The sequence below is a fragment of the Lissotriton vulgaris genome, chromosome 2_1 (genome assembly GCF_964263255.1).
Source record: "Lissotriton vulgaris chromosome 2_1, aLisVul1.2, whole genome shotgun sequence".
NCBI classification, from domain to species: domain Eukaryota; kingdom Metazoa; phylum Chordata; class Amphibia; order Caudata; family Salamandridae; genus Lissotriton; species Lissotriton vulgaris.
Genome location: NC_141687.1, coordinates 1286236971 through 1286249431, shown reverse-complemented (window position 1 = coordinate 1286249431; position 12461 = coordinate 1286236971). Strand labels below are relative to the sequence as shown.

Sequence of the window (12461 nt, the reverse complement as noted above, 5' to 3'; positions counted from 1 at the left end):
TTAGAGTTCCATTTGAGAAGATTACGTTTAAAACACTTGGCAGCATTCTTAAATAGATTGGGGGGGGTAATTCATCTTTGATTGCATTACAGCCCACCAGTGCCATCAAACTATCACTAGACCTTAGGTTGTTTGCCTTCATATCAACAAAGGTACCCTGAATTTAAATGAATAGATAATCCTACTAAGAGTGTACAGACAAGTGTCAGATTCAAAAGGAGTTGTCACATATGCGAGACTGCTCTCAGCGAGGGAGTAGTGGCACTGTAGACCAGGTGTCGACCAAGAGGGCAGTGAAGAAAGCTACCTGTATTAATGCGAGCAGAAGTACTGAAGCAACAGCCCAAAGCCATTACAATATGCCTGCTCTTTAGAAGCTCTGAAGCGTGAAGTCCTTCTTTTCTTTATTGTGAAAGCGAGTCACAGAAATACTTTTTTCTCTCAAGCTGTTTAACTCGTCTAAAAATTCAAGGCCCTGATTGGCAGTGAATAGGCTACCATATTAGGGTTTGCCTTGCACACCTCAAAACTATTGGAATGGCGGGGCATGGCCTAAAGCATGGATGAGTAAGACATGCTTCTTTTGAGCTCCTGACTGGAGCTGTGATCCTACTATAATCCTGCATGATTAGCAACTTGAGCCTGATGCACATGTGGCCAAAAATTGCCTAGAGAACATGCAAGCTGCCTAGACTCCTCAGTGGACGCCGTGCATAAGACATCCAAGGTCTGGTCATGAGCGACCGGCAGACAGAGAAAATGGCAGATGCGCGGCCCTGATGACTTGCGGGGCCTGGTGTAGTCTTGAGAGTCAAGGGATCATTTGGGCTGCCTGATCTCCTGGAGTGGAGGACCTCCCGGGTCATCGTCCCCCCCCCCTTCTTCCCCTCCACAAACGGGGGTTCCTGCAGTTGAAGGACCTGGAGACTTGATCCCAGCATTACCCTTTTGCGGTGGCGCAACTCAAGGAGGCAGACCCGCTCCTAGTACCGGAGGCTCGGGGATGTGGAGTCTGCAGAGCACCTCAGTGAGTGGGGGTGCCGATTTGTACACTGTAATCCGGCCCGCACTCCATGGCTCATTGCCTCTGCTTGCCTTACTTGTTGGGGTCTGGACCGGGTGGCCAGCGGCGTCCGACGATCCCTAAGAAGAGAGGGGCTGAGGTGCTTCCTGCGGCTTCTGCTTTCCCTCCCCCTGTCCTTCTCGGACAGATGGTGCTAGCTGTTGGAACCTCCTGCTGAGGCACTGCAACATTGCGCATCTGGGGCCGTGGCCCTCTCGCCAGTGTGGGACTATCTTTTGAGGACACGCTCTGGGCCCTAACTGAGCGGAGGTTCCGCATTGCGTCCCCGAGCTGTGTGTCCTACCTGCTGAGCCCGGATGGCGGCTGCGGGAGGGGCGCACTGAGGGAGCGGACCGCCGGCCTGAATCACCCCTGGAGTGCTGCGATACGCTGCCATGGTGAGTGCGTGGATCCCGGTCATTACTGCCTCTCTGGGTCGCGCCTGCTGTGGAGCGCCCTGCTGGCATAAACTTGTGTACTGTCCTTGCTCCTCCCCCTCCCCCTCAGCTTACATTGGAGACTGGAGTGGAAGTGGAGTACAACACCAGCCCTACATGGCTGGGGCTAAAGCCCCCCCCCCTGTTGCTGCCTCGGACGATAAGAGTTCTTCCCCCACCCCCTGATTAGGTCGGTTGGACGGGACTGAGGGGGTTGATGTGCGTCCTTGTGGCGAGTGCGTGGTGCCTGGAGTCATTGGGTCTGTGAGAACCGCCTGGTACTGTCTCTCCCCTCTCCCTCACTTGAATGAGGGTGCTGCAACTGAACTATATCCTGGGACTTGGCGGACGGTGAGGGAGCGTTCGTGGTGGGGCTTGGCGTTGGGGCACCCTGCCTCAGAATGACTAAAGACACAGGCCCAAAAAACCCCAGCCAGGGGAAGATGGATATGTGTACTAAAGTAGTTTTTCCACAAGATACTGGGCGGCCTCTGCCTGATGCGGATGCCATACTTCAGGCCATGCAATCATCCAGAGAAGCCCTAGAAAATCGGATTGGGAAGGTACGATACGAGGTTTCACTTCTGAGACAGGATCTCCGGAACGTCTCTGAACGAGTTACGGAGACGTAAAGCTGAGTTTCTGAAGTAGAAGATTCTGTTAAAGATCTGCCGCAGGAAGTGATGGAACTCAGTAGTTCTAATGGCAATCTGCAATGGCGTATTGATGGCGTCGAAAACAGGGCACAAAGGAATATCCTCTGTTTCATGGGGTTTCCGGAGGGGGTAGAAGGGTCGGACCTCCCTACCTTCCTGAACCCTTGGTTGAGACACATTATCTCCCCTGAATGCTTTTCTTTTTGCTTTGTGCTTGAGCGGGCACAGAGCCCTGAGTGTGAGGCCTCCGCCTAATACTACTACCTCCAACTGGTAGCATAACTAAGTACAGTATTGAAGCGTGACCTCTCACAGGTTTGCTTTCAATACTCCTACCTAAGTCGTTCAAAGTGGGGGATTGTAGGGTAGTTTTGTTCTAAATTCTCTTGGGGGGTGGGCGACAAACCTCTCTGTCTTTTTCTACACACTAGTTTATCAATATGGGGTTGAGGGTAGAGGATAGAGCAAGGTTGGGTGGGAGTTTGGGAGGGGGAAGGGATTGTTCTTGCATTAGTTTATGTTAAATGCACTGGACCACTGCACATTACATGCTCAACCTGGTGGACTTACCCACAGCCAGGGGCAGGTCTTGCCGGGACTACTTCATTCACATCATACTACCCATGTCACCTCCATGGTGGATCCGACACTGTTGGTGCTCACCTGGAACGTTAACGGTCTCAGGGACAATATTAAATGGGGGCTAGTAGAGTAATGTATAAAACGTCTACGCCCAGACATAGTTTTACTCCATGAAACACATCTACTGGGTACACACTGTCACTTCCTTTGGAGGACAATGTACACAGTTCTGGCACATGCCTGCTTTACCTCTGGCTCAAGTGGCACCGCTATCCTGATTAGGAAATCCCCCCCTTTCACAGTAACCCGTAAATGAATAGACCAGGATGGTAGGTTTGTTGGGGTTATGGGAACATGGGGCAGACGCAACATTACCATTATATGTGCAAACTCTCCCCTCATCCCCAGATTGCAGCCCCCGGTGCTCCGTAAGGTAGCGGACACTCTTCTGGAGACCTCCGCGTTCTTTCACGTCGTAGGGGGAGACTTCAATGATGTCCTCAACATCGAGATGGACAGGTCAGGGAGGCTAGATAGAGGCATGGGCATCACACCCCTGGCCTGCTTAACCAACACTCTAGGGCTTACGGATGTGCGGAGGCCCCAATACCCGACAATACTCCTATTTCTTTGGGGCACGCAGGGTATACTTCAGGCTTGACTATGTTTTTGTCCCCAAGGGCGTACTAGGGATTGTTGACCAAGCGGACTACCTTGCCAGGGGTTTGTCAGATCACTCAACGCTACTGGTTTCACTAGGGCCTAGGTCCTGAGATTCCCGTCCTACCTGGAAATTAAATGCCTGGGATATGCACAAAGACGTAATTCTTAAAGGTCTCCGGTCCAACACTGAGATCTTCCTCCAAGAAAATCTGTGCACCGTAGACTCTGGAACTACACTATTAGAGGCATACAAAACTGTTCTGGGAGATAGGGCACAGAACCGGATTTCCTGGGAAAAGAGGAAAGAAAGGTAACAAATAGAGCAGATGGAACGCCAAATACTTATTTTAGAGTGGAATGTTCTAAACAAACCAGACCCTTTGTTATCCCGACAACTAGAAGGCCTGAGAATAGAATATCGAGAGCTGGCTCAGGAAAAAAAACAAAGAAACAAAGGCTGGCCACCCTGCACCCTCTATACGAAGCGGGGGACAAAGCCGGGAAGTTACTAGCCTGGCTCAGTAAAAAGGAATCTGATGCCAGATGGGTTGATTCCATCAGGGACGGCCGGGGTGAGACTCACACCACAAATGCACAGATATTATCAGCATTCACCCAACACTATGCTGATTTTTATGATAGGAAGACGACTAGCACCATCGACGATATTAGCAAATACCTTACAGAGATCCGTGCCCCTAGTATAGGCGAGGAAGATGTGGAGATGCTAGAGGAAGATTTGATGCTGGAAGAGATTGGAATACTGTGAATAGATTGAGACCTGGCAGAACACCGGGCCCAAACAATCTCCCAGCTGAATTTATGAAAAAGTGTAACAATCTCCATGGTCCCCATTTACTGGGTCTCTATAGAGATGCTTACGAGGAGGGAATTCTCCCAGCCGACCTTCGCACCGCCACAATAGTGGTCAACCACAAGAAAGGTAAACCCAGGGATAAGTGCGACTCATATTGCCCAATTTCCCTACTAAACATGGAGGTTAGAATCCTGGCGACTATCCTGGCCATGTGCTTCCTTAGGGTTGTCACAACGCTCATTCACTGTGATCAATCTGGTTTTATGCCAGGCCGGGCGACTACATGGAACCTCCAAAGAGCAGATAACTGGGTGATGGCCGCCAGAAATCGCACCACTCCACAATCCTTTCTGGCATTAGATGCAGAAATTGCTTTTGATGCTGTACGCTTGTCCTTTCCTGGTGGTGAAATTTGGTTTTCGTCCATAATTTAGGAAATGGGTTGTTCTCCAATATACTAAACCAAGAGCAGCGGTGCGAGTTAACGGTGGGCTCTCCCCTACATTCACGATCTTTTGCAGGATCAGGCAGGGGTGTCCCCTCTCCCCACTGCTGTTTGTTCCAGTGATAGAACCGCTAGCTTGTATAATTAGACAGTATTCGGGGATACGGGGCTTTCAGATCACAGATAATGACCAAGAGGAGTAAAAGATTTCCCTCTATGCAGATGATATTCTCTTATTTATCACAAACATAGCTACAACGATTCCCCTGGTTTTCCGTATTCTAGAGGAATATGGCTGGCTCTCTGGGTACAAGGTTAACTACCATAAATCCATTCTGTATAGAGTAATACAAAACATGGAAAGGCCACCCCTACCCAGAGACTTGCATATTGCTACAGAGGGATTCTAATATCTTGGGATCTTTATCACCCCTGACCCCACAGTTTGTCGTGCGCACAATATTCAGCGGGTACTATAAAATTTTCAGGACATTGACAGATGGGGAGGCCTACCACTCACTATAATGGGGCGTGCAGCCATGTTTACGATGATTTCTCTGCCCCGATTTCTTTATGCATTGCAAAACACATATCACCCTTTACCCAGATCGATATTTAGGGAAATTGACTCTGAGCTCTGTGTATTCCTTTGGCTGAAAGGACACCCTAGAATTGCTTTGAAGACCATACAATGCAACCTGCATAATGGGGGACTTAAGCTTCCCGATATTGAGGCACATTAATGGGCAGCTCACCTTACACCCATAAATGATTGGTTGCATGCATCAGAGGACCACCCCACCTATAGACTGGAAAGGGAGACACTAGAACCAAAAACATTTCTGCATTATCTATATGGAGGTAATGGAGCCCATAGACTACTTCCTTCTACGAGAGTCGCCATTGAGGTTTGGGACAGGACCACCAGGGTTCTGGGTTTGACACACAGAATAACCAAGGCAACCTCCCTGTGGAGGGGTACCTGGTTTAAAAAACGTAACAAGCTTTGGGGCTTTGAAACATGGGATCTACTGGGGATCTCTACAGTGGAAGATATCATAGCCAAGGGCGCACTCAAACCCTTTTCAGTCCTTCGGAAAGAATTCCAACTTCACACCTCACAATTCCTTAAATGCGCTCAGTTGTGTCAAGCATGGGGGGCAGAGGGCATGGAAGATAACGAGTTCCCAGAATATGCACCTCTGGAGGGGAGAATACTTCAGGAAGAGTTTACCACCAAGGCAGTCTCTGTTACCTACAAAACAATATATAATAATATGCCTGATTCTCTGGATAAGGTGAGGGAGATGTGGGAAGGGGACATGGGGGTGATGGAGGATGTAGACTGGGAGGCTGCTTTGATGCACCCTAGAGAGGGTGCAATACGGGCCCGCTTCCATCGCATCCAATTCAAAATCATCCATCGGGTCTATTATGACAGAGAAAAATTACATAAAAGGGGACGCGCGTAGTCTCCTCGGTGTTTGCGCTGCCAGGCTACCCCAGGTAACTTCCTTCACATGATATGGACCTGTCCACATATAGTGACATATTGGCAGGAGATAATTGGTGAAGTAAATTTATTCCTGAGTACCTCTATTCCGCTAGACTCTAAATCATCCTTCTGGGTATTTACTGCAACTTCGATATCTTCCAACCTCAACTAATTTTTAATTTGGTGGTGGCCAAACAGGACATCGCACGACACTGGGGCGCGCAGGAACCCCCCTCAATATCAGAATGGCAGTGGGGTATAGATCTGTACGTGGCAGCGGAGAGGGTGACATATAAAAGCACAGGGTGCCCTAGAAAATGTACAAAAATATGGGGCAGCTGGATTATACACTATGGTCTAACCCAAGAGGCAGAAAACTCACAACAGGTTGGAATGGGGATGTTTGAATAAAAGGTGCCTCTCCAACCCGGATGCTATGGGAAGGGAATGTGATGGGGATCGCAGTTATTTTTTAAGATGTACTGGGGTGCTTGAGCTGACCCTGCTATGGCAATACACCATTCTGATCAGCTGGTTATCGGGTTTGAGCAAACTATGCAAATATGTACGGTCTATGTGCAATTCGTTGTTATGGTTATGTGAATGTGTAATGTTTTTGCACTTGATAACATTTTTTTTTTTTTTTAAAGAATAAAAAAGTATTGGCATTTTATAATAGTGCCCTTTCAGAACATTTGGATTTTATATGAGGTATGTCAAAATTGTGTTGTACAATGCACCATTGGTCCTGATTTATATTTTTTCGCATTTTCACTGTGGTGTACCCCCTCCAAACTGCTTTGGAGGAGGTCAGCTCACTGCCTTTGCTCACTCACTTCAGTCCAATTGAAGAAAAGTATTTCTGCTCCAGCACTTTCAAAGTTCACCAGCTGCCACTGGATGCATTAGAAAAAACAAATTAAACTGTTGTTTCAAGTTTTGAGAGTCCCTGGAAATGTAATTTTAATCACATTCCTCCTAAATGTATAATTCAACATATGTGACCTACTTAAGCCACTTCAAGGTTAGTGTTGTGCACTGGGTATTTTTGCTCTTCTTTAATTAAAGTAACAATAGACCAATGTCTCCACTGGTGTATCATACAAGGGGACATAGTAACAAGTGTATCAATCACCAAGCACAGAAATGGTACACGGGAGACCAAGTAAGAGTGTCTGGGTTTTACTCCATCTGACTATACTTCCCTTCCCTCTTGATCCTATAGAGCACACTTCCAATCGTGTAACCATCATCCTGATGATGCCCTCAAGCTAACAGGGGTCGAAATTCAGTCGACTCGACAACGCTATTCGCGGCATTCTATGGGTCATTTCGCTAATAATTAAATCATGTTTTAAGATTGTAAATACTCTTGTTTGATCCACTATTTTGTTCTCGCCGCCTCACGTTCTTCTCCTTATCACTTGTGTCACTGCGCCGTTTATTCACTGTAACACTTCCAGTGCACATGTGGTTGTTATGGTTACTGCAATTTAGTTGTCCATTGTGCTCCTATATGCAAATAACAGCACTTCCACTCTTACTTGGTCTCCCATGTACCCTTTCTGTGCTTGGTGATTGATACACTTGTTACTCTGTCCCCTTGTATGATATACCGGTTGAGACATTGTTCTATTGTTACTGTATTCGCCCTGTCTCAGCTGGGATAACGGGTTTACTCCTGTTTCTATTTACTTGCTTCTTTAATTTCAGGCATGACAGAAAACTATGTTATCTTTGTTGAACAGCCGGTTAAGATGGATTTAATGAAAATCATCACCAGTAAAATGGCCGGAAAGTCTGTGGCGGACGTCATGAAATGGGAACCGGATGAGCACACACGCTTCCACATTGCCAATAAAATGTCTGGGGAGGTATTATGCAAAACTTAAACTTGTACAATGGTCTTTACAAATTGCCATGAAGTCTCTCAATTGAAAATGTCTAATGGTAAATAACGAAACATATTAAAAATAGAAACAACAAGACCAATGCTAACCAAATATGCAAGTAATTTTGACAGTGAAATATTTATGTATTGAGTGGGCTGCTTGATATATTTTTAGGACTGTATATTAGTATGTAGGCAATGTAAAAGGTCAGGACAAACTTTAGCACAGTCCCAAACTGTAGTCATATATTAAAGGTAAACTCTTACAATTGTAGGACATATTTACAAGGGGATATCACCACCAGAACGTCACTTTTCGCGACATTCAGGTGGCGATATGCCCTTCTCCATATTTACAAAGTAGAGTTAAGCCATTTTTTGTGGCTTAACCCCACCTTATAAAAATGGCCCCTTTAGACGCATCACTTAACATGAATGGGGCGTACAATGGTTGTTGCTGTTGGGGTTCCACCGCAACACCCATTGCTTTTGAAGCTACCCCAGATTTACAAGGATTAGTAAATCTGAGGCAGCACCAAAAACTAATGTCATGCAAGAGCAGGCGTTAGAATGCGAAACGAGGAGAAATACTTTTATTTCTCCTCATTTTTGCTTTTTCTATGTGTGCTGCTTTCTGCACACACCTAGAAAGAGCAAATCACCATTAGTGATTGCTTATGTGCAGGAAAGGACACCTTCCTGCACATAAACAATCATTCCCTGCAACACAGGCTCCCTTGCATTATGGTGCAAGGGTGCCTACGTTAACTCTGGGCAGCTAAATTAAATTTACCACTAGGGAAAACATAGGGGTGCGCCATATGCTTGTGAATACAGCGCATCTCTGCGTTTTGAAAATGTGGGAGTGCGGCGCAGCCAAATTTGGCCCATACCCTCGCTACAACATTTTCTTGTGAATATTTTCCTCAGTGTTCAAATTCTCCTGCAGAATTGTCACTGTACCCTTTAATGTTGATGCATTTATTCATATTTTGACAATAGCAGAATCATAACTAAATCACATGTGTGCTGAGTACCTTGGCTACATAGCTTCCATTCCACCCCATGCCTCTTTAATCCATCACCAGGCACTCCCTGCCTCTTCAACTCACACTTTGTAGTTTCTTTTTCATCAGTGCTTTCTCCCTTTGTTCATCCAGATTAGATCGTCCAGACTGGGGTTTTCTTGGCATATTGTACATTCATACTCTAGACACATAAGTTAGGGTTAGCATTGTGGGAGTACGTTAGATTGTTATAATTATTTTAATGTATCTATATGTAACCTGTCTCAACAAGATGGTGGAACTCTTTGTTTTATTCACTGTGTTGACACTTATAACTTTTGTCTGCTTCTATTAATCATTGCAGACCATATTTTCTACACAAGAATCACTACGGTTCAATAACTATTGAAAACGCCCCTTCGTGTATTCTTTGTATTTTCCTCTGATGCCCAGAAAGCCTGCGTGACTGAGCGAAAGTTTGAAATCTGTCACCATGGTTCCTGAGGGAACAGGGTTTTAATGTTCAGTGGTGGTCAGAACTGTTCTCTCCCTGTTCAGGTTTAGGGGGGCTAACAGTGGCACTGCGAGCAAGCTGGTCCAAGGGACAACATATCCCACAGAGGTCTGTGGAATCAGTCTGGCACCATCCTAAGTTCATGCTGTCTGCAAGGGTTCAGTTCCTACTCAATAGTGGAAACTACACGACACTGAGAGGGCACCAAGCTAGAATGTACACAGCCTTCGAAGCACCCTTAAATAACTGTTATATTTTAACACGCACACAAATATACGCAGGCAGAGGCAATTTAGTACCCTTCACACTATGGGTCGTACTTCTCATTGAGTTGCTTCGCCCTTGCGTCATGCAAGGGGGCACAAGGGCGATGCAACAGCTAAGTCAGATTTATCAAACCATGCAAGGCCACCGTTCATGGCCCTGCATGGCTTGATAAATGTAGAGTAACGCAGAGCAAATCTCTGCATTGAGTTACTTTGCCCCAGGGAGGCGTTCCATGGGTGGAGTGTGGGTGTTCCCACACATTCACTCATTGATGTTGGAAAGAATCAAAATGCTATGCCTCCCAGGTGGGGCCCAATGAGGAGAAATATCTTTATTTCTCCTCATCTTTTCCTTTTTCTTTGTGGGCTGCATTCTGCAACACCCATAGAAAGAGGAAAATGCCTCAGGAGATGTTTTCTGTGGAAGAAGGTGTCCTCCACAAAAACAATCCTGCTTACAGATGCAGGCGTCCTTGCACCATGGTGTAAGGGTGCCTCCGTTGGCGCTAGGCAGCACATTGTGCGCCAGCACAAGGAAAGGACGGCAATGTGCTGTATAATATGAAATACCGCGCATTCTTACCCTCTCCATTCAACGCAGCTCAGAGCAGCAAGGTGGCTTGCTGCGTTCCGCTAGGTGAAGGTTTCATAAATGCGCCCCTGTGGGAATTGGATTTCAACTGCGCTTCATAGAAGCAGGTGGCGCTTAACCAGGGAAAACGTTAGCTTGCAAAAAATATGGTTACTGAACAGGTACTGAGGCATTATGTGGTGAAAACAAACTACTTTTAAATTTGCACACTCTTCTGAAGATTTATAAAAGAGCGACATACACATCAGGAGTTGCATTTGTGCATGTGAGGAAATATCCCACTGGCAGGATGTTTCAGTGAAGCAAAGTTTGAGGAAATGTGTGACCATATGACAATTACACTCATGATAATGCATTGAGCCTGCAGTACACAGACTATTAAACCAAGCACTGTGTAAGACTGTGAAAGGGCTAGCACTGCTAGCTCTAAAATGATGCGGATTACCAGAAAAGGCTGAAAAGCTAAGAAATAGAGTAGAAAGTAGTTAAGGATTGTTTGTTGGAATGCATTTGTGTAGTGCGCTAACATACTAAAATCAACGAGAGCGTTAGATAGGAACAAGTGCATAGTGACCCTACATCCTCCTGGATCAGGTGAGAAAAGTGAGGCAGGTGCCAACAACATTAGTAGCCACATATGGTTGGGTGTTAACAGCTATTAATTGCCCTTTCCCCTCATTATGCATCCCTTCCTTTGGCTTTTGCCCACAATTGTGTTATGTGCAAGCAGACGCGTTAAAGTCCTTAAAAGAAAAAGTTCTTCTAAGTTAGCGCCCTGTGCAAGGGCACACATTCTTAGGGACCAATTGCAGGTTGCGCAGTGCAGAAAACAATACTGCTGTGCCTGATCACCCAGGTGCAAAACAAACAAGCACAAATAAACGGGCAGGAAAAGCCAGCAAGACCACTGACTCATTGTCAGTGAAATTGCTCTCCCACCCTCGCAGCTCCACCATTAAGTGAGGTGCCCCTGCCCCTGCACTCTTCAGTGTTGGTGATCGAGGCCCTCCTCCACCCGCAGGTTTCCCTGCGCCTCATCCCTGGTGGTCCAGTGGACCTCTGTCTCCTTTCTTTCTTTCTGCTCCTTCACTCGTTTTCTCCCCTTTCTATCTTTCACCTTTCTGCACCTCTGCTCTTTTGCGCCTTATTTCTGCCCATTCTCCCTTTCTCTCCCTCTGCTCCTTCACTCGTTTTCACTCGTTTTTTCCCCCTTTCTATCTTTCACCTTTCTGCACCTCTGCTCTTTTGTGCCTTATTTCTGCCCATTTTCCCTTACTCTCCCTCTGCTCCTTCACTCGTTTTCACTCGTTTTTTTACCCTTTCTATCTTTCCCCTTTCTGCTCTTTTCTGCATCTCTGCTCTTTTGTGCCTTATTTCTGCTTATTTTCCCTTTTTTCTTTATCCCTTCTTCCCTCCCTTTACCTTTCCCCGCCGCTGCTGCCCCCGCGGCTCCTCCCCTCCAGCACGACCGGCCCAATCCAGCTCCCCTCCCCGCCTCCCAGCTGTCCAGCCCTCCCCGACCCCTACTTAATGGCGGCCACTGCGGGGACAGGCGAGCAAGACCACTGACTCATTGTCAGTGAAATTGCTCTCCCACCCTCGCAGCTCCACCATTAAGTGAGGTGCCCCTGCCCCTGCACTCTTCAGTGTTGGTGATCGAGGCCCTCCTCCACCCGCAGGTTTCCCTGCGCCTCATCCCTGGTGGTCCAGTGGACCTCTGTCTCCTTTCTTTCTTTCTGCTCCTTCACTCGTTTTTCTCCCCTTTCTATCTTTCACCTTTCTGCACCTCTGCTCTTTTGCGCCTTATTTCTGCCCATTCTCCCTTTCTCTCCCTCTGCTCCTTCACTCGTTTTTTTCCCCTTTCTATCTTTCACCTTTCTGCACCTCTGCTCTTTTGTGCCTTATTTCTGCCCATTTTCCCTTTCCCTCCCTCTGCTCCTTCACTCGTTTTTTTACCCTTTCTAACTTTCACCTTTCTGCTCTTTTCTGCATCTCTGCTCTTTTGTGCCTTATTTCTGCTTATTTTCCCTTTT

General features: G+C 46.7%; 1 protein-coding gene across 1 annotated transcript in view; it reads left to right on the top strand.

Annotated features, from left to right (window-relative positions):
• Positions 1-12461, top strand: part of LOC147732516 (carotenoid-cleaving dioxygenase, mitochondrial-like) — a 711267-nt gene that overhangs the window by 528451 nt on the left and 170355 nt on the right. The window contains exon 6 of the mRNA XM_086958817.1: positions 7872-8032. Within this exon, the coding sequence (XP_086814943.1) occupies positions 7872-8032 (161 nt within the window). The remainder of the gene's footprint in view (positions 1-7871; positions 8033-12461) is intronic.